This window comes from Equus asinus, chromosome 13, assembly GCF_041296235.1.
Source record: "Equus asinus isolate D_3611 breed Donkey chromosome 13, EquAss-T2T_v2, whole genome shotgun sequence".
Taxonomy (NCBI): domain Eukaryota; kingdom Metazoa; phylum Chordata; class Mammalia; order Perissodactyla; family Equidae; genus Equus; species Equus asinus.
Genome location: NC_091802.1, coordinates 44,772,389 through 44,800,227, shown reverse-complemented (window position 1 = coordinate 44,800,227; position 27,839 = coordinate 44,772,389). Strand labels below are relative to the sequence as shown.

At 42.7% G+C, this 27,839-nt stretch overlaps 1 protein-coding gene across 3 annotated transcripts in view; it reads left to right on the top strand.

The window, feature by feature from the left end:
* KANSL1 (KAT8 regulatory NSL complex subunit 1) overlaps positions 1–27,261 on the top strand; it is a 173,592-nt gene extending 146,331 nt beyond the window's left edge. For 2 of the 3 annotated variants that reach the window (XM_044745090.2, XM_014849430.3), the window contains 9 exons: positions 8,110–8,281; positions 17,844–18,026; positions 18,520–18,708; positions 19,043–19,191; positions 22,673–22,794; positions 23,756–23,813; positions 24,039–24,151; positions 24,905–25,157; positions 25,489–27,261. In XM_044745090.2, the coding sequence (XP_044601025.2) occupies positions 8,110–8,281; positions 17,844–18,026; positions 18,520–18,708; positions 19,043–19,191; positions 22,673–22,794; positions 23,756–23,813; positions 24,039–24,151; positions 24,905–25,157; positions 25,489–25,716 (1,467 nt within the window). In that variant the 3' untranslated portion in view covers positions 25,717–27,261. The remainder of the gene's footprint in view (positions 1–8,109; positions 8,282–17,843; positions 18,027–18,519; positions 18,709–19,042; positions 19,192–22,672; positions 22,795–23,755; positions 23,814–24,038; positions 24,152–24,904; positions 25,158–25,488) is intronic. The other variant, XM_014849432.3, reaches the window with a different exon arrangement.
* The last annotated feature ends 578 nt before the right edge of the window (positions 27,262–27,839 follow it).

Sequence of the window (27,839 nt, the reverse complement as noted above, 5' to 3'; positions counted from 1 at the left end):
TGCCATGTCTGTGCCCAGGATCCGAACCCTGGGCCACCACAGTGGAGCGCGCGAACTTAACCACTCGGCCGTGGAGCCAGCCCGGCCTCTATTCTTGAATGATGGCTTAACTTCGTGTAAAATTTTGTATTCAGCACTTTGACGATATTTCATTGCTTTCGAATACTTACTGTTGTTGATGAAAGTTCCGAAGTCAGTTTGTCTTTCCTTCATAGGTTATCTGTGTCTTCTCTCTGGTAGCTTAAGTCTTCCAGCTCCAACAGCTTTGGTTTTCTTTGTATGTTTTACAGTATCAGGGGACATATGTAGATATATGAATTAGTTTTTAGCCACTTAGGGTCTTGGCATGCACCTTTGTACTGAGGTCTTGTTTTGAGTTTTGAAAAATTTCTAGTCATTATTTCTTTAAATTTTTCTTCTCTTCAATTCTTTCCCTTTTTTGTATGGAATGTCTGTCTGTTAGATTATTATAGATCTTCTCATTTTCTCTTCAAGCTCTCTTAATTTCCTTTTTTCAGAATTTGTTCGTGGTTACTTATAGAAGCATCCTCTTTTTTTCATCCTTTGTGTTCATGTTTTATGACTTGCTTTCAAATTGTTCTATTTCTAGTTTGTCGAGGGCAGATTCTTTCCATTTTGCATCTGTAGACTGCCTCACCAGTGTGTGTTCTGGTATGATTTGTAACCTTTCACTGTGAGGTCATCTGGGCGGGAGTGAGAGAGGCATGCTTTCTGTAGGAGTCTTGTGCTCCCTGGGCTGTGGAAGTGTTTGAAACACAGTTTTCTGTTAGCTTCTGAAGAGACCTTAGGAATCTAGGTGAATTTTGAGTGGTAAATTCTTAGCTTTAAGGTCCCTGCACATACACAGGTAGTATGAATTTGGACCACTTATCTGAACATAGGTCAGGACTGGTCGTTCACTTTCTTTCAGGTGACTTTTTCCACTAAGGTCCCAGGGTGGATGTTAAACTTCCTTGCCACTTTGCTGGCTGCTTGACCAAGACTTTCTCATTATTACCTTGACTTTGAGTTCTCTTTCTGTTGCTTGCACCTTGGAATTTCCTGCTCTTGATTCAAGTTATAGACCCTTTGGCAGTGTGATAGAGTCTATGGACTCCTCAGAATTAAAATTTTAATGCATAAAATAAAATACATTGGATTATAGAGGAAACCAAGTATGTTGAAATGGTTATTAAAAAATTTTTTCTGGTATAAGTAACATGTACTTCTTTATTAATGCACTGCAACAACAAGATTTAGCAGCAGGTCTAATAAATATCATGATTTTCAAGTAGTGATGAGCATAAAGATACCTGCCAGCACTGTAATGTGATTGGTGAATCAGTTTGGAGAGCAATTCATGCCATATCCTCGGAGAGTCATAACAGATGTTAAAGACTTAAGTCTTTTGTTAAAAAAGAAGAAAGCGTTTTAGTTTCCTCAACTTATTTGACCAGGGACCTCTGTAAAGTAATACTGATTTAGCGTCCTCGTGAACTACTGGGATTCCAAGAGAAACCTTTCAGAACATCTGCTTTCTGCTCAGTAATCTCTTTGTAGGTCATGTCTGTATACCTGCCAGTACTGAAATAAAAAGCTTAAAAATGAAACCTCGACTCACCAACATTTTCCACTTCTTAAAATCTCATTGTAAAATTCTGAATAGATGCAGTAGATGTTTTTGAATATCTTAAAGTAAATGTAAATAATGAAACTTTGTTTGCAACCTTTTTTTTTCCTGCTTTTTTCCCCAAATCCCCCCAGTGCACAGTTGTATATTTTAGTTGTGGGTTCCCCTAGTTGTGGCGTGTGGGACGCTGCCTCAGCGTGGCCTGACAAGTGGTGCCATGTCTGCACCCAGGATCCGAACCGGCAAAACCCTGGGCCACGAAAGCGGAACACGCGAACTTAACCACTCGGCCACACGGCCAGCCGCCAGCATTGACTTACTGGTTCCATTTTATTTTCAGATATAGTTTGTTTACAGGAAAATAATAAGTGATCAGTCAAATGATTGCTCATTTTCTTTCAATATTTGATGCACTTAACATTTATTGTTTTAATTGCTGTGCACATATATTTTTGATTAAGTTGCATATACATATTTCTTTCTTTCTTTTTTTCTTTTTTGAGGAAGATTGGCCCTGAGCTAACATCGTGCCCATCTTCCTCTACTTTATATGTGGGATGCCTGCCACAGCATGGTGTGCCAAGTGGTGCCATGTCCACAACTGGGATCTGAACCAGCGAAACCCGGGCCGCTGAAGCAGAACGTGCGCATTTAATTGCTGCACCACTGGGCCAGCCCCTACATATTTCTTAATATCAGTAGTACTTAGCATTTTAGATGCCACGTATGAAGTGATGCCACAGTTTCACCATTCCATAATTCCATACTTCATTTTCCACTTTCATATACTAGGTGACCCTTGAGCATTTTGCACAAATTTCAAAATCTTCCTATTTTATTCCATTATCGTTTTAAACTACTTCTTCAAGGTCTGCTGTTGTTATTAGTTCTGTATAGGCTATTTTAAGATTGAATCAAGTAGTACCATCTTCAGTGTTATGGTTGATTGTTGCTGCCGGTAATGCTTTTAACTTAAATGGTGATTTCTTACTATTATCAGAGACCACTCTGTTCAGATTACTAAGATTCTTTCATAAATGATTTTTCAAGTTGGTTTGAAGCAAGATATCCAGATAAGGTCCATACATTCTGGTCAGTCTTTTAAATCTCATTTTATAGATTTCCCCTTCATCTCTTTTTTTCTTGCAATTTAAACAGTTTTATGATATGTTGAGATGTGGTTTTCTTTGTGTTTTCATTCTGCTTTGGGTTTTGCAGAGCTTCTTAAATCTGTGAATTCATGTCTTTAATCAGTTTTTAGCACAAACAAGGCTATTATCTTTTCAAATATTGCTCTTGCTCCGTTCTCTGTCTTCTTCTGGGCCTCAGATTACAAGTACACTGGACTTTGTCACAATGCTCTGTGTGCCCTTTTATTCTTTTCTCTATTTTCCTCTGTTTCTTTTTTTTCTTTTGGTGAGGAAGATTGGCCCTGAACTAACATCTGTACCAGTCTTCTCTATTTTGTATGTGGGATGCCACCACAACATGGCTTGATGAGTGATGTGTAGGTCCATGCCCAGGATTCAACCAGCGACTGCCCAAGCAGAGTGCATGAAGCTAACGACTACGCCACCAGGTGGCCCTTCCTCGCTTTCTTAATTTATACAGTTCCTATTAACCTATCTACCAGTTATCCTATCCTCTCTTCTCTTGTGTCTAATATAATATCAGATTCATCTATTGGATTTTTAAGTTTCCGTTTGATTCATTTATGTATATATTTAAGACTTTTTTGATCTTTTCATCTTTCTTCTCCATATTTCCCTGTGCATAATAATCGTTTATTTTTAAATCCTTGTCTCCTGGCTCCGTAATCTGAATTGTTGGGGGCTGTGTTTCTGTTGTTTTGTTTTCAGTCACTGTTGGATAGTATATATTTTATAGATTTTAGCAGCTCTGATGTTCGCTCTCCAGAGGAGATTCACCTTCAGGAGATTATAGATTGTGGGCTGAAAACTTGAACACAATTAGGGACAGGGCTAAGTTGCAGCTGGGTTACTATTTTAGTAAGGCTTTGTTTCTCTCTGGTCCATTCTTAGGGCATAGCTTTGTTTCTCAGCCCTGCTTTCAGCTGAAAGCCTGATATGTTGACCAGTGCCCTTCTCCTAGTATATCCTGAACTCTGATTCTAGTCTCCTCCTCAGAGTGAGACTGCCACAAGCTATTCTCTATTTTTCGGAGACTTTCTGCTTAACTTTAGCCTCCTACCCATCACAGCTTCAGAATTTGCCAAATGCCTTAAGAGGGTGAGTAGCTGACATGTGTCATACTTAGTTTCCTGTCCTTTCTTTTCACTGGGAACTTGTCTCCTCAAGTCTCTAATATTGTCTCTTCAGCCCTACAGAACCATTGTCAAAAGCTCTGCTTATTTCTCTGTCCCCACAAGGAGCCCTTCTCCCAAGGCACCAAATTCTAAGGATGTTTTCCAAAATCATCCATTGTCCCCAGAAAGAAGCAGCTCCAAACTTTTGTGATTCTTCCCTCTCTGGAATCTTAAACTCCTCAGTATTGTCATTGTTTTAGCATTTCTCTCACATCTTAAAGTTTTGTTTTGTTTTCTTTTAAATCTGGCCTTTCTAGTTACTCTGAGAGTGTTAGTTTGCTATCAGCTATCCATTATACCCCTTTTCCTTGTAATTTATTTGTTGAGAAAACTGGGTTATTTATTCTTTTGTATCCTGTGACTTACATTTTTCTGATTATATCTCTGTAGTGTTACTTTCTTGCCTCTTGACATATCTAGCAGTGTTTTATTGGATGCTGGGCATTTAATTTTACATGGTTGAAGCCTATGGATCATGTTATCTTCCTTTAAAGAGGCTTTGTTTTGTTGGCAGATAAGTCACTTGAAGTTCACTTTTTCCTTTATTAGGGAGAGTATAGCCTACTTAATAGTTTAACTCCACTAATATGTCAGCATCTTCTAGAGTCTTTCTTAAATGCTCCATGCCACTTGGCTAGTCACAATTCAAAACCCTCTCTGCCTCTGTGAGCTCTGGGAACCATTCAGATCACAGCTTCTCACTTGTTCTTTGCCTTACCTCATGGAATTTCACCCTGTACGTGGACTTCTTCGTATTCAGTGAAAACTCAGGGGAATCTCATGAAGATTTCTGGAGCTCTTTTTCCATATGGCTTCCTCTTCTTGAGAATTCTGCTTCACAGTTTCTAGTCACCTGAGCCTCTGACCTTCATTCTCTGAGAGTTCGTTTCCTCACCTCAGTGAAACCATCAAAATCTGCATAGAATCTCTCTACCTGCTGTGCCATAAGCCAGAGCAATCACAGAAGCCACCTCATTGGTTTCTCAGTCTTAAGCTGTGCGTTGTCCAGTTTTCTAGTTTGTGGCTAAAGGATAAATCTGATCACTGTTACTCCATCATGGCCAGAAGAAGTCATTGTTTTCTTTTCCAAAATTTTATTATGAAATTATTCAAACACAGTAAAGTTGAATGAAGTTTACAATGAACAGCTGTATATTTACCCCTTAGAGTCTACTGTTAGCATTTTACTGCATTTTATCACATATCCATCCTTCTATCCATTCATAAATCTATCTTATTGGTAGTGCTTTTAAAAGTCAGTGATGTTCCTCTGTTTCCTGCATTTCCTGAAAATTGGTAGTTGGATATAAAGACTTGAACATTAAAACTAGGTTTGAGTTTTGGCAAAAAGACAAAAGGTAGCTTATGTTCTTGCTTCAGAAGACACATACTGTCTTGTCTTTTTAACACTTTTTGTGTTAGTCAGCTGTGGGTAGTGGAGATGTTGAGTGGGCAGTTAAATATACAAGTCTGAAATTATGTTAATTATTTCCTAATATTGAGTAATCTTGATATCCAGAAATAAATGCCCACTTCTCATGGTAGGTTGTTTATATTTGTTGTGATTTTTTAAAAAACATAAAAGGGTTCATGCATATAATTGGCATCTTCTTTCTGTGTGTGTGCCTTTGTGTACTTAAGAAGTATATCTGTTGGATAAATTCTAGCTGTGGACTTGTGCAAAGCAGGTATGAATTAAGTAATTTTAAAGTTGTCCAAACTGTCCTTCAAAAAAATTCTAAAAATTTGTCTTTTAATAAATTGTGTTGATATTTTTATATACGCCTAGGTTCTATTTATTAATATTTTACTTTACAGTTTTTCATTCAAAAGTGAGATTGATGTTTAAGTTATATGTGTGCTACCCTTTGTCAGGTTTTTAGGAAGCATTCTATTTTGCTAAAAGGCCTATAGCATTCTTTCTAGTTTATTTGTGCCAGCATCAGCCATTTTATTTGAATTGAAATTATCTGTTCTTTAATGTTTTTATTCTAGTCTGAGGCCCTACCTTTTTTTAGGTGTGCATATTGTATTCCCTCATTAGATGGAATACAAAAATATTTAACATTTAAACATTATAGAAATGCGTAATGCAGAAAATGAAAGCCTTCCTTAATCTCCCCCCCACCCCCCTCCTCCTTGTGATAGCCACAGCAGTGGTTTCTTGCACATTCCTCTATCCTCCTCCTCTCTGCATATTATAAGTGTTTTATTTGGATAATATTACTATGCTAAGACTTTTTATTTTAGCTTGGCAGTATATCTTGGCTATTTCTTCAGGTTAGCTTATAGAGCTAGCTTATAGAGAACTTAGCTTTATGCTTACAAACGGCTGCAATAGGATGTTCCGTTTATATGTGCGTGTGTATATATATTTATATGTACTGTTTGCATTTTTTCCTTTTTCTCTTTATTAGGCCAGTCTTATAGTTTATCTGATTAATTGGTCTGTTCCTGTCCATCCTGCCCTTGAGGTGGGTATGGGAAGAAAGAAAGAAAAACTTGGAAAGAACAGCTTTTAAATTTTCTGTTTCCAGCATGTATTTCCTCTTTTGGTAATTTCAGCTTTTGTCTTAATCCCTTTTCTTAGTTTTATTTTCTTCTTCTTGCCATATTCTTTTTACTCTACACCCAGTCTATTGACTGTTGACTTAAGGGATATACTCTAGCCATAAAATGGAGTGTCGTTCATTATCCCATATGGAGAGCTAGTTGATACCATGGGTCAGTTTATGAGGAAAAAACATACTTCCCTTTTAAGATTTCTTATTTTGATTTTTGATACCTTTTTGGTTTTTGTCTCTGCCAACTTGTGCCCCTCTCTCTTTACCTCAAAATGTTATCTCCTCCAGAAAACCAGCCCTGATTAATTAGGGTGCAAGGGATATTCTTTTCCCCGAACAGTACCAGTTAATACTGTTTACACAGAAGCGTTGTGTCTAGTTGATAGAATTTCCCTTCAGTGCAGCGTGCTCAGTCTAAGCTTCACAGGACCTTCTTTACATGCCACCCATTTATGTGGTTGCGAGACAGAGGCAATTGGGGAATGTTGATAAGACCACGTTGTTTTCATATTTATCTTTCTTATACGTGCTCGTAAAGGCAAAGAGCTTTCAAGAGATGTCTGTTCTGAAAAGAAATGCAGCGCTAGCTGTTGTTACAGTTTTTGCTAGCAGAGTTTTGATGCTACCATTTTGTCTTTATTACGATACTACCCTTGTTCCTAGCATCCCATCTCATAGCCCCATTCCACAGGCAAGTCCTTTCTTCTAGAACTGCATGCTGCCCAAGTGCTTTTTATGGGTCATGCTTTGGCACGTGCCAGACTTGTTCATACTAACACTAGAACCTAGGGATCCTGCATTCAGCATGACCTGAAGTTTTCTCCTCAAAGCATAAAATTGTAAAAATTCTCTTTTTTACATCTTTTGAAGACTAAGATTATATTTCACTGTGGACATAGCTGGAGAGGTTATTTCTTATCCTGCTCACATGTATACAAAGGAAGTTTAGTGGAAATAATTTCTATCCCCTTTGAATTAATCTAACACTCACCATACCGAATTTATTTTCATTACTTCTGCATGAGTTTTATAGCATTGGATTTTAAGCTAGATTAAAGAATAGTTAATGAGTTCTGTGTGGTCCAGGGAAACATGCCATTTTGTTTGAGAGACCACCCAAAAATGTTTTTAGGAGGAGGTGTGGAAATAGGAGAGGTATGGTTCATTATTAAGGCTCTTTGGTGGATGAAGTTGCTGAAGAGAGCAAGTCATGTCCCACCTGGGACTCAGGAGCCAGCTGTTCACCTTCGCAGACGGTTGAAAACCGTCAAGGTGGTGGAAACATGCAGGTTTTATAAAGTGTTTTCAGAAAGCAGTTTCAGTAGCTTTAAACTATCACAAGTTAGATACCTGGGTTAGCACTTAGGACTTGAAGAACTTGCATTTCATTATTGAAAAAGAAGCACGCTTAATCCCTTTGAAGATTAGGGTGTTGGAGAAATGAAAATCTTCTAACAAACAAAAAATCAAATGTTCTGTTAGCGGTGTCATGTAGGTATCTAGAAGGGCCTTTTGAATCTTTGGGATAATGAGTGGGGAGCTGGGTTTTTATCACATACTGAACTGTCAGTTTTGTCTGCCTTTCACAGGTTCACCGGAACAGCACAGTGCGCTCTGGCTGCGACGTGAACCCCTCCTGTGCACTGTGTGGCTCAGGCACCGCCAGTACCATGCCTCCAGAAATCCACTATGAAGCCCCTCTGTTGGAACGCCTTTCCCAGTTGGACTCATGTGTTCACCCGGTTCTAGCATTTCCAGATGGTAAGAAAGGGCACAGAATATTATAAAGTCTAGTGAATGAGATTTAAAGGGTTCAAAGTGAAAGTAAGGCTGCCAGGATCCTGATACAACGCAGGTATTAATCAAGGTATCACTGTCTATCAACAAAGTCTTCTCTTAAAATTTTGTGAATAGGGTTTAACAGATCCACCAGACCAGAATGTGCCCTAAAAGAGTGCAGCTTGCTAAGAGAGAGATTTCACCCTAACTCTTCAAGTGACTGGGCGGGGCATGGGGATAGTTGCCTCCAGCCACAAACAACCTAGGCCATTGTAGCCCAGGATATTTTTTAAAATGTATTGTCTGCATGGGTCATGATGTAAAATAGGATAGGCAGCACTATTCTGGGCGAATGTCGTTATATTGGGGATGTACGTATTACTGTGGGTATGTGACAGCTTTCCAGGGTGTACATAAACCTGGATCCTCAATGTTAACTTGTGCTATTTTTCTAAAGTTAATCTACGTGATAAGCCTCTGTGTCTCCCAGTTTTCCTTTTCCGCCTCCCTTTTCAGAATTGCTCTTCTCTAATTTCACCAAAGACAGTCATTCCTCTTAACCATATTGAGTCTCATTGTGGGTCTTGACCCAGAGTATAAAAACCTTGGGCAGGGCCAGCCTGGTGGCGCAGTGGTTAAGTTCGCACTTTCTGCTTCTCAGCAGCCTGGGGTTTGCCAGTTCGGATCCCGGGTGCGGACATGGCACCACTCTTGGCAAAAGCCATGCTGTGGTAGGCATCCCACGTATAAAGTGGAGGAAGATGGGCACGGACGTTAGCTCAGGGCCAGTCCTCCTCAGCAAAAAGAGGAGGATTGGCAGTAGTTAGCTCAGCGCTAATCTTCCTCAAAAACAAAACAAAACCTTGGGCAATAGAGACACCCAAGGGACCATTTCCAAGGGAGTTCATGGCTTCTGAAGAAGAATCCCATGGGAGTTAAGTAAAAAAGAGTTTTGAATAAAAAAATTAATGAAGATGTAGGAACCTTATTTTGTTTAGAATATAGCTTATGGAAAAATTCTGTGCCTTGTATGTCTGTCATCTTAGAATAAATATTGAGAATTAATAACTGAAGTTAGGCTTTACTCTGACTAAAGACTGATTGACTTAAGTAGGTTTAAAAGAAAGATTTTTCCTTCAGTTAATTAACCTAAATATATTTACATGCCAAGGTGTTGATTTACATATTTTTAAAGCATATGTAGTATTCTGAAAAAATACCTTTACAACTGTCCATGATTTTTTTAAACATCACATTTCAAATGGTGGGATGTATATGAGCAAAAATATACTGCTCTAGATAGAGACGACAGGAAGCCAGTACTTTCGTAATCTGGATTGGTTTCATTGATTTTCAGATAATCTCATGATCTGGCCCCAACCTACAGAATGTAAGCATTTCCTCTCAAATTGCTGTGGTATTTTATCTCTATGTTATGGCTTATATTATGGCTATTTATGGACTTATTTTCCATTGCTTAAATTTTAAGCTCCCTGGGGATAAGGAACCATGTTTTTCTTCCTACTCTGTCATCATAACACCTTACAGATAGTCTGTACAAGTTTTTGAAAGGAGGATAATTGAAATAGGAGTCTGAGTAATGAGAATTACGGGGGATGTAAGATTTACTTGGGAGTATAAGAGAAAAAACAAGTGTTTAGCATGAGGGATATATAAACTTTTTCTTAAAGGGACAGATGCTAAATAATTTGGGTTTTCAGGCCATACTGTCTGTTTATTCTATGTGAAAACTACTCAACTCTGCCACTGTAGCACAGAAGTAGCCTTCCACTATATGTAAACAAATGGGCGTGACTGTGTTCCAATAAAACTTTATTTATAAAAACAGTCCTTGCTGTTAGCTATCCTAGAGAATCCCCTGTTCTTCAAATGATTGAATCCTTTCTTGGCCACTAAGACCTGTAACTGCTCCATGCCTTGTTATCAAAACTCCCCCTGACTATATAAGGAAGAGCATGGTGTAATATTCCTGCTGTACGTGACTTCTGGTAGGAGGAGAAAAATTTAGAGAACTTGGAGTATATGAATAGCAAGCTAATCAGGGGCAGAAGTTTAGGGCTGGAGTGGTGGAGCAGTAAATAAACTTTAGAACATAATGAGTGGGAAAACTAAAACATTTTCTTCCGTGCTTCAGATTCCAGAGTCACTGGCTTTTACTTTCTCTTGCCATTTGAATAATAGCTCATTTAACTTGATATTAGGTTTACAAAGTACTTTTCTTATACTTGTCTCATTTACTTCCCTCATTAGTCTTGTAAGGTATTACTTCAGTTTTACAGATCAAGAAGCAGGTTGTGGTTTATCTCAGACTACATGGCTAGTGAGTTTAGATGGCTCTAGAACTCAAACCCAGATCATCTGATGCCTGTGCTTCATTTCACTCTATTCCATGTTCCTTCTCAGCCAGGTTATTAAGCGAAGTCAGCTTCCTACCCATTTCCAGATTCTGACTGCAGACGGAACCTCGAGGAAGACTTGGAAACATTTCTAGGGTTACTATGTCAGGATTGCAGTGTTGAATTGCATGGTATCGTATTTGAATAAAGAAGCCTGAAGCGTGTAGTTGTATTCTTATTCTGATAAGGGCTTTTCCATATTCACTGAATATCAGCTGATAAACACGGTGATCATTCTTTTGTCAACAGTATTACAATGTACATTTGTGGATTGTCTCCCCCAGCCCCCAATCAAATACGCCCAAACCACCTGCCTCACGTCTTCTGTTCTGTCATTCATCATCTCTACTAGGAGATACCCATTCCCTATTAACACCTTCTGTTCTTCTGACTTCATTATATCCAAAGATCTGACTACTGCCCTTCCATTTCCTTCCTCCATCCCATGCCAAGCGATTATAGGTAGCGGCGGGGTGTATGGAGCACCCATTTCTATAGTCTTTATCATCTTCATTTTCCTGCCTGCCTCTAAATACTGTTTCTCTCTCTGTCTTACCACACACACATATAGCTCCTAATCATGACACTGGGGTCTGGACAAGAGAATTGATCAATAAGTTCTCCTTATGAGACTATAACAGAGAGCATATATATGTATTTTACTATCTCGAGTAGGAGGTATGAACATATTTGCCTAAAGATAAGTTAAACTTACTGTGGGTTGACCTGGGGACCTAGTTACTTTATCTAATATTGTTTCTGTTGGGATAATTATGCTTTGATCCAAACAATTGCCACATTCAGGAGGCAGTCTATTTGTAAACTGGAAGATTCCCAGAGCCACAAAGATGCCCATTTCCATAGGGCATCATTATTCTATGTTTATAGCACCTCCTAAAGTATTGAGATTCCCCAGATATCATTGTGTAGAATAGTAAGTAACAGTGAAGAAGAGCAGCCAACATAATACTGTGTGGGTCAAACATGTATACCAGACCTGACCTTTGGACCACCCTTTTGCACCTTTTCTCTAGAAGATATTTAAAGATGGCAGGATTTCCAACTTTTCCTTTTCTTTCTTTTATTTTTGAGGAAGATTAGCTCTGAGCTAACATCTGCTGCCAATCCTCCTCTTTTTGCTGAGGAAGACTGGCCCTGAGCTAACATCCGTGCCCATCTTCCTCTACTTTCTATGTGGGACGCCTACCACAGCATGGCTGGACAAGCAGTGCCATGTCTGCATCCGGGATCCGAACCGGCGAACCCCAGGCTGCTGAAACAGAATGTGCACACTTAACCATTGCACCACTGGGCCGGCCCCAAACTTTTCATTTTCAAGTAGAGTTTTACTCATGTTTCTAACCAGTTTGTGTAAGTTGTTAGGATGAGAACCAACTGCACCTCTTAATCCTAGAGTTCTTCCTCCAATCTTGACCACATCTCAGCCACTCCCCTTCAGTGTGGCTGGAAATGATAGAATTTGAGGAACTGTCTGCTGGGCTGGAAGATGGAGGCACTAGGGTGTGATAATAACCCTTTAGTACTCCAGAAGGAGGGTCTTGTTTCCTTTTCACCTCACTTAATCAAACCAGTTAATCCTTAGCTGAAAATGTAGAGGATTTATAATTTAGGGAAAAGAATGTTAACTTAGGTTTGGGCTTGAGAGCACCACCTGCTGGCCATGAAGATCTATGTTGTTTTGAGAGAGCTTGCCAAGACAATTAACTGTGTTTGTGAGGTTACCACAACTTACCAGCAGGAGGAAGAAATGAGCGTTACACAATACCCCAAGAAAGTGTGCTTGAGAAAATGGTGGAAAGTAATGAGCAAAACAGTCAAGCGGATCATGAAATGTCAGACCCTCATGGGCCTGAAGTCAAGGTTTTTTTCATTTTGTTTGAGGAAATAGTAATGAGATAATGTCAGTTAAATCACTTCTTTTTCCTATTATTGACCTGATCGAGGGTCTGCATCCTCTTCTCTGACAATAGCACTTTAGCCCCGTTGCCTGTGCAGGTATGGAATGTGTGAAGTCGTCTAGCTGAAAGGCTCCCTATTGTGTTCTCTTCCATTTCGTATCACTTTCTTTGCTTACTTTCAGGTCCTCTATATCCAGTCTGTTTCAGAGTTTTAACTCTGCATGGATCCCAGGTGTTATTACATACTCAATTAGAGCATGAACTCAGACCAGCAATTCCGAAGAGATCGTTTTTGGTCACTGGGAGATTTAACTGAGTTCCTGTTCACTCTTAAATGAAAGCAATTAAAACACAGCAAACTTCGGGGCTGGCCCCATGGCCGAGTGGTTAACTTCATGCACTCTGCTTCTGAGGCCCAGGGTTTCGCCGGTTCGGGTCCTGGGCACGGACGTGGCACTGCTCATCAAGCCATGCTGAGGTGGCGTCCCACATGCCACAACTGGAAGGACCCACGACTGAAAATACACAACTATGTACTGGGGGACTCTGGAAGAAAAAGGAAAAAAAATAAAATCTTTAAAAAAAAAAAACATAGCAAACTTCTAGCAAAGTGTAGCAGCCTGAGATTCTTGAACAAAATTTGTTACTATCCCTTACTGCTTATTCACTGGGTTTATAGGGGAAGTTGTTCTTGATTCTGGGTAATACCTCAACTCCAGGGCACAAGGTGGTGGTCTGCAATTGTTCTAAATTCTACTTCAGAGCATTTAAATGAAGGGAGGATATTAGGAGTAGAATTTCAGTTGAAGAGTCATTGATTTAACGTGTTAGAGTTGAAAGACTCAGCGGCCTTCTAGTTTAGCAATAACAAATAGATGTCCTCTCTTGTGCTTAGTCGAAATGATTGATAGTGGCTGTCAGGATTTAATTAATTTTCAGAGAAGAATCCGAGGTCTTGAGGTATGACAGGAAAGGTTAGCTTATGTCTGCAGCAGACAGAGGAGAGGAGGGCGAGAGCAGGTATGCTGGGATGTTCTCAGCCCTCATCCTGCTACTTCATTTTGCAGATGAAGAATTAAAGCCCAGCTAAGTGCTTTGTTCTTGCTCTCTCCTCCTACTCAGTGATGGAGCCAGGACCCAAATTCGGGCCTACTTATTTCCACTCCATTGCTATTTCCATTATAACCAGGTCTCTGATATCCCTATCTCCTTTTTTCCCTAGCATAATTTTCAGGTTTGGGAGAGCAGTGACTGGGGGAAATAAAAAGGAAAAAATGAAATAGCCATACTTTTCGTAGTCCCATTCCATAGCTGTTGCCAAGTGGTGGGAATAACTTTTCTGACAAAGGGGTATCGTGGGATGTAAAAGAAGTGTTCTCCCCTTTCTTGAGCCTTCTTTATACGTTCCAGCTCAGCTCAGTTTTCAGAATGCCTCTAGACGATGCTTTATTTTCTACACACCCCTTTCCCCAACCACTCGGAATTACCATTTTTACCATTAATACCTGTAAACTCAATTCTTGATTGTTGATTAATGGGGAATCTTTTTTTTTGAGGATGATTAGCCCTGAGCTAACTACTGCCAATCCTCCTCTTTTTGCTGAGGAGGACTGGCCCAGAGCTAACATCCATGCCCATCTTCCTCTACTTTATACGTGGGACGCCTACCACAGCCTGGCTTTTGCCAGGCGGTGCCGTGTCCCCACCTGGGATCTGAACCGGCGAACCCCAGGCTGCTGAGAAGTGTAACATGGGAACTTAACCGCTGCACCACGGGGCTGGCCCCCCCTTTTTTGTTGTTGTTGCTTTTTAAACGTCATGGACTTTTTTGAGGGGAAAGAGCAAACCATTTTATTGAGGGGGCTGATGAAAGGGGTTGAAGAGCTGGGAGCACAATGAGGTCCTTGGCCTGGCCGTGATCTCCCCAACTTTGAGGTCACCGAGAGCAGACATTTATTTTAAGAGTTGGAATAGGTGAATTTGCTTTTAAGTGTGGAAAAGAAAGAATGATTATGGAAAAAATTTTCAGAAGACAGCATTGCCGTCACAGACTGTATCTCAGTACTTGAATGTGTAGTAAATACTTACTGTCATTAAAACTTTAATAGTTTTCCTAATTTGTCTCACTGCTTCAAGGGGTCAGTAGTCCATTCTCAGAACTGGAAAATAATGTCGGGTGCTGAGCCTGCTTGCCCATTGGGGAAAATCTTCCCTGAGAATGGAATTATTTTATTCACTCAGACATATGTTCATTCCAGTCCTGAAAGACCTCATCTTCAAACTTGTTTGAAGTGTCCTGAACTCCATGGTCTTATACTATAGGAAGTAGTGGCTAAATTTTTTGACAGTGCAGAACTCCCTTGAAAAATATCCCGTATTCTCCAGTTCTTTGGGAATGTTTTGAGAAATAGCAGATTTGATCTCAGAATTAAACCTTTCCATTCTCTGGGCCAAAAAATTTCATGGTGTAGGGGCTAAGAATATGGGCTTCAGGCTTGTACAAACCTGAGTTTGAATGTTGGTTGTTACTTAACTCTGTAACCTTGGACAGTTAATTCACCTCTCTGAACTTGTTTTTTTATCTTTAAAATGGAATTATTATGATGGAATTATTATGAAGAATAAGTGATATATGCATGGTGGTAGACACACGTAATGCCTTCCACATAATGGGTTCAGTGAATGTTCATTTATTCTCCTCTCTTCTGTCCCCTACTGCTAGCTCTAATTGAGCATATCCTCTACCCTCCCTGGGAATCAAAGCTCCATAAATGTTTAGAAAATGTATTAAATAGAATAAATCTCTAATAGTTGTGAAAAAGGAGGCATGCCTCTGGTTACCAGAGTTTGGAGTGATTTTTTTAAGAAAAAAGTAGCCCACGGCACATGCAGGAATAAAGTCCTGTGGAGTAGGAGCTGTTACGGGTAGGTTCTTCACCCACAATTGAAAAGGACACAGAGAAGTGGGGATGGGACCTAGACTTTTGTCTGGATGATAAATTTGGGCTCATTTTGGAATAGCTAAGCTGGAGTTTCCTCTCTCGTACTCCTACCCCACCAGTGCCTGCTTCCAGCAAGAAGTGGTGTTTCATTCTGTGCTGCGGCAGTGGGTATGGACTCTGGAGCTGGAACTTTTGAGTATGTCCCAGGTGGTTAATGATTCCCAGGAGGAACTGGGAGCTAAGAGAAATGTGCTGGTCTTCAAATTGAAAGGACCCTGGAAAGCTTTTCAGAACTCTGAAAAAAGACCCACACCTGTATCCAGGTTGGTGAAATTTGAGAATATTGAGACTATAAAAAGGAAAGTCTAAGCTTCAGATCACTACTAGAAGTTCTAGCCAGAATAATAGGGCAAGAAAAAGAAATAGAAGTAAAAGGCATACAGAATGGAAAGAAGCAAAACAGTCTCTCCTTGTGTATGTAGAAAATCCTGAAGAATCCGCAACAGCAAGAACAACAGACTATTAGTAATGAATTTAGCAAGATCACAGAATACAAAGTCAATATAAAAAGCTGTGGGCCAGCCCGGTGGCACAGTGGTTAAGTGCACATGTTCTGCTTCAGTGGCCTGGGGTTCGCCAGTTCGGATCCCGGGTGCGGACATAGCATCGCTCATCAAGCCATGCTGTGGTAGGCGTCCCACATAGAAAGTAGAGGAAGATGGGCACGGATGTTAGCTCAGGGCCAGTCTTCCTCAGCAAAAACAGAAGGATTGGCAGCAGATGTTAGCTCAGGGCTGATCTTCCTCAAAAAAGAAAAAAACTTAAAAAAAAAATTATTGTATTTCTAAATACTAGCAATGAACAATTATAAATAGAAATTTTTTAAGGAAATTTATTGTATTTCTAAATACTAGCAATGAACAATTATAAATAGAAAGTTTTTAAAGTGCTATCATAATAGCATCAAAGAACATGAAATACTTAAGAATAAACGTTAAAAAATATGTATAAGGCCTGTACAAAGAAAACTCCCAAGCACTACTGAGAGAAAATGAAAAAACCTAAATAATTGGAGAGGTATACCGTGTTCATGGATTGAAAGACTCCGTATTGATGGCGGTTCTCCCCAAATTGACCTATAGAGTCAGTGTAATACCACGACAAGCTTTTTTTTCCAAAACTTAAAAGAAGAAAACATACCACCTGCATTTGAATAAGAATCAGATTCCATGTGTAACAGTGGAGTTAGAATACAGTGGAGTAATAGCTGTTAAGGTCTGAGAGGAAAATAGTTTTAATTCAGAAATACTTTTTCTAAATAAATTACTCAAGGACACATTCTTAGGAAAATAAAAAATGAATCTAAGAAAATTAAAAGATACAAGAAATAGTGAAACAGAAAAAGTAAAAATTATACTTAAGTCTAAAAGATTAATTTGTGATATTGAATATTAATCAGCTAAGAAACCTAGATGATCTCAAGGTGGGAGGTGGTGTGACTGTGGAGGAAGGAGGGGGAAGAATGTTAGTTCTTATTTGGGAGAAAGATGTAATACTCAGTACAGTGCCCGATACATAGTAGATGGTAAATATTTGTTGAATGAGTATATTCTGCTTAACTATGTTCAAATAGACGTAGGTTTAAATGTTTTAAAATCTCTGGAAGAAGAGAAACAGGATGTTTATCAATCTTTCAAACCAATAAAGTTAACAGCTTAGTGGAATACATGAACAAAGAAAACTCCGTCAATCTAACAAAAGGTATTTTAGGTTTGGTGTTTTTTTTTGTTTTTTTTTTAACTTGAAAAATATAAGGTAAAAATGACTTTCTTGGGGCCAGCCTGGTGGCGCAGCAGTTACGTTTGTGTGCTCTGCTTTGGCAGCCTGGGGTTTGCTGGTTTGGATCCTGAATATGGACCTACGCACTGCTTATGAAGCCATGTTCTGGCAGGCATCCCACATATAAAAAAAAGTAGAGGAAGATGGACACACATGTTAGCTCAGGGCCAGTCTTCATTTAAAAAAAAAAAAGTGACTTGCTTGTGAATGGAAGAATGACCTTCAGTGAAGGTCAGATAAACAGATCTTCCACAGGACAGTGCTTGCCCTGCTGGGTCATTGTGCCACTGGGCGAATGAAAAAAGGGTGTGATGTAGGTCTTGCCCGCTGGAGAGCCAGAGTTGCTGGTGAACACCGCCTCGTTTCATGAGAGGAGGCCAGAGGCCAGGTGTCTGGACTAACCTGCAGTGTTGTGTGTTTCTTGCAGATGTTCCCACAAGCCTGCACTTCCAGAGCATGCTGAAATCTCAGTGGCAGAACAAGCCTTTTGACAAAATCAAACCTCCCAAAAAGTTTTCACTTAAGCACAGAACACCCATGCCAGGCAGTCTGCCAGATCCAACTCGTAAAGACAGGCACAAGTTGGTCAATTCCTTCCTAACAACAGCCAGTAAGTTTCAGGGGACTAGGGAGTCCTCCAGTTATTTTTTTATTCCTTTAATATTCTCAAGTTCCTGGTTTGCTATGATAGTATGTTGGGGTTGGGAGAGGCAATTAACTGATATAAATTCAGCTCACAGTCCACTACTTCTCTGTGTCTTGGATGATCTCAGATGGACATTGAAAGGTATTTGAGACACCGTGGACCTTGGGGCAAGACCCAAAATGCTCAGCGAATAGCCAACAGTGGCATGGCATTGGGTCCATCTGTGGGCAGGCTATCTTCTATAGCCTAGTGTCACATTTCACTGGTTGAGGGCCCTGTGGGCTCCCTGTGCTTCTCCTGGCCATTGTGCTATTTGCTAGAAGCTTCTGTCCCAGAGGACTGTCCTGCTGCCCTGGGTGTCTATCATTGGCCTAGAGAGAACTCAAGAGCTCGGAACTCAAATAAGAAAAGATTGAGAGAAGATATTTCACAGCTCTTTTTCTGTTCCCCTCTTCAGAGCTGTCCCATCACCAAACCCGGCCTGACAGGACCCACAGGCAGCACTTAGACGATGTGGGGGCCGTGCCTATGGTGGAGCGAGTGACAGCGCCAAAAGCAGAGCGCTTGCTCAACCCACCGCCACCTGTGCATGACCCAAACCACAGCAAAATGAGATTGCGAGACCATTCATCTGAGAGAAGTGAAGGTAGGGCCAGGCCCGGCACCTCTACCTGCATTTGCACCTGCTCAGGGCTTTCTGGGGCAGCCTGGGCTTCTCTTAATTGCCCCTAGCTTTGTCCTTTATTCTCTAGGAAGGCAGCATAGAGGGACCCTACTGCTTCTAAATTCAGGTCACTTACTGCTGCAGCAACCTCTGCCCAGTCCCCTACCTTCCGTCATCCAGTTTGCTTCACCTTTTTATCCTCTAGGCTTAGAAAGCATTTTTGCCTTCACTGTGTGTTACTGGCATTCCTAGCTTGTACTAGAAGTAGAACTGGCTGAGGTTGCCATGTATTTCTCTTTTCTGTTGACTTCTGCAGTGTTGAAGCATCACACAGACATGAGCAGTTCGGGCTATTTGGCGGCCACCCACCATCCACCTCACAGTCCCTTGGTGCGACAGCTCTCCACCTCATCAGACACCTCTGCACCTGCCAGCTCTAGCCCACAGGTTACAACCAGCACATCTGTAAGTACCTGCATAGAGTTGGCTGGGCAGCCCCTCTGCTGTTACACTTCATTCAGGTGGCTCTGGAAGACAGTGTAGCGAGTTGGCTGCGAGGCCCACGGCAATTGTGGGACTCAGCTCATCCTGATGTGTGTCATTTTTAAGTCAAAGTGGTGGTATTTGACCTTCTGTTAAGTTGTTTTCCTAGTTTTTACGTAGTAGAGATGATCTTGCTGAGCCATCCCTAGAAAGTTTGATGCAGAAACAAATTCTTAAGGTGGTCTGTGACTATTCAAGATCTGTGGGGCTAAGTTTCACACAGGACTCAACAGTACCATGGCTCTAACCCTGTTGGTCCAAGAGGAAACATGAGAGGAGGTCTAGAGGATTGCCTGTGGGCGTTGGAAACATTTTTGATTTCCTTGTTTTTACTCCGCTGGTGAGTGGAGCTGGAGTACTGAGGATGAACAGTGTTTGTTAGGGCGCCTGGAAGGGATGGGAGAAGGCAATGCTTAGGCTTTTTAGGTGTGTAGAGCCAGCATTCAGATCCAGCAGAACTTCCATGTAGTACCTGCATAGCGGCAGGCTACTTGGCACACACCCGTGCCACTGCCGCACCACCCCCCCACCATATCAGCTCTTAGAGTACCATGCTCCATCCAGAAACTGTTTGCATGGACACATATTACATTAATTTCATTCTAGCATTTTAATTCCTCAAGGTGTGCCTCCTTGAACACAAATACCTGTAGCTGCTTTGTGCCCACTAAAGTGTACTTTAGATAGTAATTATAATAGTAATGGTGATAACAATAATAAAATACTGCAGCTATAATGTTTATTGTGTCCTTGCTAAGTGCCTTATATGTGTTCTTTCATTCAGTCCTTTGATGCCCTTTGAGCTGTAGGTGGTATTAAAGATTCTCATTTTGTAGCCAGAGAAACTGAGGCTTTCCAAGGTTAAGTAAATTGCACGAGGCGAGGCACCTTGTGAGGGTTAGTTAGAAATGTGATTCAAACCCAGGCAGCCTGACTGCAGAGCCAGTGCTCTTCCCACTACACTGTGCACTGTCAGCCTGGGGTGGGGCGTAGCAGAGGCGACTTCTGCCCCTTCACAGCTATTACATCAGGAAACTTCTAAGCCCATAAAATGTGCTCACCAGGCTCCTGTGAGCAGGTAGGAATTCATGTTGTTCTGTCTTTGCTCTTAAAAGTTGGACAGTCTTTTCTGAATTACCTCTTTGTTCCTCCTCCTTCTTCACCTCCCACACCCGCAAATTTTGTCTAAATAGGTGTGTAGTATCTATCACAAACTCAGTTATCCATCAGCTAACCAAAGGTTTCAAAGAGAGTCTAATTATGGTAGAAAATCTGGACTCTGAGATCTAGGACCTGGTGAGACTTCAGTATTTTCTTACCTGCCAGCCGTCATGCGTCTGGAGAATGTTAAGCCTGGAATTTTTACTTATTATTATTGGGTACAAATTTTGTATATAACACTAATGCTGATTCTTAGAGCTCTTGCTGCCAAATTTTTTCAAAGATTTATTTAATAGTAAGAAGGGTGATGGGCCAGATACTTAAAATAAGGTAAAGAAGCTAGAGGACACCGGAGAAATGCGGTGGAGGTGGGAGTGCTGTGTAGAGCAACACTTCGCAAAAGCCGGTGGATGCGTCAGAATCACCTCAGTGGCTTTAAGAAGATTCTGATTTGATAGTCAGAAGAGGGAGGGGACCCAAGAACCTTTTTTTTTTTTTAACACCTCATCTTGCCTCTGATGTGCAGACAGGTTTGGGAACCGCTTTCCATTTCTGTCACCTGATCTCTGCCTCTGGCTCTGAACAGGAGAGAGTGGTTAGGTTAGGACGAATTAATGCCTGATGGAATGGGGGCTCCAGCCCATTGAAGAATCCCTCAACCTACTCTCTTTCCCTTGAAGGTACTGATAGCAGGCCCAAAAAGACTCAGGGAAAATAGATACCTGTTTCTGTAATGGTGTCACATTCATTTTTGACCAAGATAGAGGGAAAGCTATCTCCTGAGGCTTCCTTAAGGTGTACTTCTTATAGTGAGACATAGAATTTCAGTAGAGATGTCACAGTGGCAGAGGCCTTTGGATATAAGGTCGCTGATCCTCTGCTGCAGAACTCAACCAGGCAAAACTGGCAGAAGTCTCTCTAGCCATTTTGGTTAACCATTTACCCTAAATTTGTGAGGTCAGTGACAGTCTATTCTCATTTGAGATAGAAGGAAGTTAAGGTTAAAAAGATACTGTGATAACCTGAAATTATAGGCGACAGCATCTGAAGTCCTGGCCCAACATTCTCTGAGAATGTCCTGAAATGACGGGATGAATCAGTCACTTATCACCCACCAGGAACAGAGTAGAGTGGCCAGTTGCGGGAAACAGCCTCTTCCTCACCCTCCTCCACTGGCCCCGTCCCTCTGGGCCGACCACACTTGGTGGTTTGGGTTTGAGTGCAGCCTCTTGGGTGTTTCCACCTGTCGCCATGGCAACATGTTTGTCATCCCACTGTTTCCCTCTGGCCTCTCACAGCTCAATTGCCAGTCTGTTTCAGTGTAGGGTGTTTGAGATCTGGGCACAAGCAGCTAGTGGACTTTTTCTTCCATCTAAGAAACCAAGCCCTTTGGCTCCCTGCTTTATTCCTTTGGTCTCCCAGCTGCTGTAGATGCCCTCCTCCTCTTCCTCTGATATTGGATCCCTGTTAGTGTTCTTTCCCAACAGCTTGATCTTCTCAACTTTCTATAGAGTGAATCTCCTTTCTCGAGGAGTGTGAGCTATGTCCTCTTCTTCAGTTTCCCTCCACTTGTCTTCATTGATAAGCTAGAAAGCACTCAGCTCTTTCCCCAAGAATAATAGCCAGAAAGAGGAGAAATTACATAAGGGCTGAGCAGATGGTGGGTACAGAGTTCAGATCTATGAGAAGATGATGCTGTGATGGCAACCAAGGTTAGATGATCTATTGAACTGGGTCTGTCCTTTGGGCATCTTTCAGGATAAGAGAATTCATCTTTTTAATCCAGAGTCACTACAAGGCTTAAGCATTGCTTTTAGAGAGTCGCTACAGGTCTAAGTCATAGACAGGGATAAAAGGGAAAAACACAGAGGAGGATTTAAAAGGGTCGGGATGGTGTAGTAAAGGTATGTATGGAGGAGTAGGAACTGCAGTTGACTCAAGGCCCCAGGATACGCAGCCCTGGAAAGTTCAACGGAAGTCTCTTTTCACATGAGCCCATGAAGGAAGAGGGTGTCCAGCGAGACTTGTGAACGGGAGATATTCCTCAGGACCACCTAGGATTTCTCCTGAGGACTTTGTTGTGGGAAACCATCTCAGGTCCAGGCATCTGGTGCAGTCACTGCCAGGCCCTCACCCAAGGACCCAGATGCCTGGTTATTGGTGATCCTGTTTTAAGTCTCAGGAGTATGATTTAATGTTTGTAGAATTGTACCTCCCTTCTAAATTTACCTTTGTCTTACAGCAGCCAGTAAGGAGGAGAAGGGGAGAGAGCTCATTCGATATTAACAACATTGTCATCCCAATGTCTGTTGCTGCAACAACCCGTGTAGAGAAACTACAATACAAGGAAATCCTTACTCCCAGGTAGAGGCTCTAGATAATCAGCTCTCCCCCCCCCCCCCCCCCGCCCCGGCCCCGTTCTTCCTGTGACTTCTTTTTCCCTCTTCTCCTGTCATTGAGTTTTGCACCCTAGCCTTGGGTTTTGTCCTCTCTTTAAGAGAAAGTCTTGCCTTGTGGGAATGAAAATTTTCTTTATATAGTTGTCTCTCATTCCATTGTATGAGCACCAACCAGACCACAGGCCACACAAACTGGCAGGCCACTGACAGTTTTTGGCCTACAGACATGTTTGTTTGACATATACAGTATGTTTTAAGATATTGACTTTGTTGTTAGCATCAAAGTAGGATTTCAGGGGCCGACCCGGTGGCGCAGTGGTTAAGTGCTCATGTTCTGCTTCGGCGGCCTGGGGTTCGCCAGTTCGGATCCTGGTGCGGACATGACACTGCTTGGCATGCCACGCTGTGGTAGGCATCCCACATTTAAAGTAGAGGAAGATGGGTACAGATGTTACCTCAGGGCCAGTCTTCCTCGGCAAAAAGAGGAGGATTGGCAGCAGTTAGTACAAGGCTGATCTTCCTCAAAAAAAAAAGTAGGATTTCACATTTGAATCTTTATTTCCAGCTTTTGTTGACAAATCAGAAGATCGGGCAACCCTGTGTATGCATTCCCATATGGTAGCAGTTGGCTGGTGCTGAATAGTAGCAGTGCCCTTTAAACAGTCTGCTTTGCTTGAGTTTGTCAGTCTCCCAACTCCAGTCCCACCCTCATCCTGCTTCTCCTGTATCCGGCCCTTGTGGACATTTGAGTGTGGGGCTTCTTTTAGAGGCCTCCAGGGCTAAGGAGGCCAAGCAGTGAAAGGGCAGAGCATGCCCAGCGGAGAGCAGTGTCACTCCCAGGTGCAGGGCTCTCATTCTTGCACGGACACATTTATCCTGCCGCAGACTGCTTGCCATTTCATGATTGTCCCTTCTTGGTTTTGCAGCTGGCGGGAGGTCGATCTTCGGTCTCTGAAGGGGAGTCCTGACGAGGAGAACGAGGAGGTAACAGCATGGTCGTTTTCTCTTAGAACACCACACACACACACACGTGGGTGCGCACACTCCAGATGCCTCAGGATCTGTGCATGTCAAGTGCAAGCTCCTTGTATTTCTCTCCTGACTAGGAAGAGCCTAGTATGGGGTGGGGTTGGTTCTAAAATTCATCTATGCATCATTAAACTCAGCTTCCTGGAGGAAAGAGGAATCAATGAAGCTGCTCTGTTGCAGATCGAGGACCTCTCTGACGCAGCCTTTGCCGCCCTGCATGCCAAATGTGAGGAGATGGAGAGGGCTCGGTGGCTGTGGACCACGAGTGTGCCACCCCAGCGGCGGGGCAGCAGGTAATGGGACAGGCACAGGGACCCCAGGACCTGTGGAGGGAGGGTGGACAGGGAATGTGGGCCCTAACTGTGTCCAGGGTGTTGCCCTTCATACTCATCGTTGGCACTGGCCAAGAGTGCAGACGTTCCGTGCTGTTTGTTGGAACTAATGAGAGTGTAAGCACTCAGATGCTGGGTCCTTGCTGAGTGCTGACTGTCCGATTCTGACAAACTCGAGTGAACTCCTGGGCTCCAGGAGCAGGCTGTCTGTGATATTTGGGACCTCACCACAAGTTAACCTTCCTTTGACAGTGGAGTGTAGTTTTGTGGTCTTGCTTGAAAGAGCTAGCCCACCCTGTCTGCATTTATTGTTACCAGTGCTAGAAGCCCTCGGGAGTCTCAGTTGGAAAGGTTTAGGCCTCTTGTTTTGCTTTTTTTCTTTGACTAGTTTTCAAAGTCCAGACTAATTTCCTTCCTCTGTGGATTCACTGGGCATTGTGCCAGGATTGGCCCCTGGCATTGTTCAGCCACGGCTTTCTCTTGGGGTGATAGGTGTACACAGTTCTTAGATGTCATGTTGTGTGCCTACCCCTGTATGCCAGCAGTGGGAAGAAATGGGATTTGTGGTTCCTAGGAAAGAATTGCTGATGTCTGTCTACCTTGGCTCCTCTGACTGGGATGCTGTCTTCATGTCTCCTCCCCAACCCTCAAAAACAAACATGTAAGAAATGCCCTGTTGCCCAGGCACTCAGATGTGTACTCCTTGGTGTACAGGTCTTACAGGTCATCAGACGGTCGGACAACCCCCCAGTTGGGCAGTGCCAATCCTTCCACCCCCCAGCCCGCTTCTCCTGATGTCAGTAGTAGCCACTCTTTGTCGGAGTTCTCCCATGGTCAGTCTCCTAGGAGCCCCATTAGCCCGGAACTGCACTCGGCCCCCCTCACCCCTGTGGCTCGGGACGCTCTACGACACCTAGCCAGTGAAGACACCCGTTGTTCCACCCCAGAGCTGGGGCTGGATGAACAGGTGAGGGGCACTGCTTTTCACGGGGTTGGTGGGTGGGGGGTGGAACTGGGAAGGGACAGCACCTGCTGAAGATGGATCTTCATCTTAGGACTCCCTCTCCCCATTTTGAAGGGGACAAGGGGTTGTCGTTAACGTTGACCTTCTGAAGGTACCATGGAACTGGCCGTTGTTAACAGGGTGTACCCGCTCTGTGAGGGGTCTTTCCGGACCACCCCAAGAACTTGAGAGAGAACTGGTCATGGACTCTAGTCCACACGTTTTGGGGCAGGGCCTTGTGGGGAGGCAGGCTGGGTGGGACTGGGTCCTCACCAAGCAGCTTGTCTGCCCACAGTCCGTGCAGCCCTGGGAGCGGCGAACCTTCCCCCTGGCGTGCAGTCCCCAGGCAGAGTGTGAGGACCCACTGGATGCGCAGGAACGGGCAGCTCGCTGCACTCGGCGCACCTCAGGCAGCAAGACTGGCCGGGAGACAGAGGTGGCACCCACCTCACCTCCCGTTGTCCCTCTCAAGAGTCGGCATCTGGCGGCAACAGTCACAGCTCAGCGTCCAACTCACAGATGAGCGGGATATGAGAATCTAAAGACTCACTAACTATTGGCATTAAAGCTTCAGAAATCTCTGCGTTTGATATTCAAACATCATATGCCGGAAATTTTCACAGTTTTTAGTGAATTTAAGGAATTTAGATTCTACTTCGGTAATTTTTTTTTTTGTTTTGATTTTGTTTTGTTTTTGTTTTGGTTTCCATGTTTTGTTGTCACACACCTGAGCACTTCCTCCAGTTGGCAAACAGAAGTTCAGGATAAGTCCCTGCCAGCCTGGTCCTGACACATCCTCTGCACTGTTGAATCACTGGACTTAACGTTGTTTGACGATCACCCCTCTCCCTCACACTTGTGGGCAGGTGGAATGGAAAGCTCCAGCTCAGTGTGGCCCTTAGGTTAGGGTGGGAGAGAGCAGCACCCTCTGGGCTCTTACTTCCCTCCTCTCCCGTCTGTGGCTTGGCTCAGCTCTGGCCCTCCTGGCTGGGTCCCCCTTGGTCGTCTGTGCTGGAGCACCCTCACCAGAGCCTCTTGGCCATCACTGCCAGTTGTTCTCACTGAGCTCTCAGCTGACAGAATGGCTTCCCCTTGGCATCCAGATCCAGGAGACCTATTTTGGGTTTCCTCTGCATTTGGTCATCTCTATTTTGACACCTTAACTGCAATAACCTGGCTTTGGCTGCTCACATCCCCATTCTGACTGTCTGCCCTCATCTGCTCCCCACGTCATCCACACACCAGTCCTTCCACTTGGACTGTTTTTGCCACCTATCCTGGTCTATGAAGAGGGTTAGGACTACTTAAGCTCTGCTCCCACTCTTCTGAAAATGCGGGCGTTGGGGAAATGAGCAGCCATCTGCCCTGCATCCTCTGTTTTCACTGACCAATTCATTTAGTCATGTTTCCTTCCCATCCAGTCCCCTGTCACTGTCAATTAGGCCCTTGCTCTTTCAAGCTCCCCTTGCCTGTGGAATATCGTCTGGTCCTAGCTGTGGTTCCCATCACTCCCCCATCACCCGCTTTGGTTAACCTTGTGCCTGTCTCATGTATGATCACGTCACCAAAAAGGGGGGCAATAAGAACTTCTTTATTTTATTTTATTTTATTTTTTTTGCCATTTTGTAATCGTATAAAAATAGTAGACAAACTGCTTAATGGTTGGGGTTTTTTCACAATTTTCAACATTAGTGATTTTTTTTGATTCTGTTTGCAAGTTAAAAGGTTTGTCATTGTTTCTTTAAAAAACAATAATGCACCGTATCCCTATGCATAAAGTGCTTCTTCTATTTATAAGGTTGAAAATTCTGAATAACCCTTTTAGCATTGTAAAAAAAAAAGAAAAGAAAAGAAAAAAAAGAAAAAAACCTTGTATTTTGTAAATATTTTCTTTTCCTGCTTTGAGCTGTGTAATGGCAGCGAAACATGTAGCTGTCTTTGTTCTATAGAAATGCTTTTCTTCAGAGAAGCTGATCTTTGTTAATGTCTTGATTCTGTTCGCAAAGCACAAACTAGTGCTTAAAAAAAAGGAAGGAAAAATTGAAAAAAATAAAAAAAAGTTACAGAATGTTGTGTGCCAGGCCTTTCTTGACATAGTGGACTGGGCGTAAATGGTAATGGTGGCAGCTTAGGAGCCCGCCCTGCTGGAGCAGTTCTCTGAGGTCCTCTGACCTGCTCTGAACCTGGGAAGTCTCCCTTCTGTTCTGGGCACCTGGCAGGGTCATCTGATGGTCACCAGAGAGGTGCTGGTGGTTTTCACAGCTGGGGGGAGGTAAGGGGAACCAGGAGGAGGGGGAGGGTTTGCGTAGGTGTCTGCTTTTTCTTTTTGTTGGATGTAAGTAAGTGATCCATTACCTCTAAAGGTCCCTTTCTCTAGTGAGGCCAGCAGTGTGACATATCTGTTCTGAATTGCTCTTTAATGGAGATTTCGCTTCCTACCATTGACTTTCTGGGGTTGGGATCAATGAGAATGTCTGTACTTTGCGTGGAGCCTGAGCTGGTCCTTGCCTGCTACCTGAGATTATAGCATCTCTTGGCTGAGGCGGCTAAGTGCGTGATTTTCTTTGTACAAGATGAATAACTGGGCGGGCCTGGTTCTCTCGCTCTTCCTTCCTTTTCCCAGCAGTCAAGTTGAACAGCCACGGA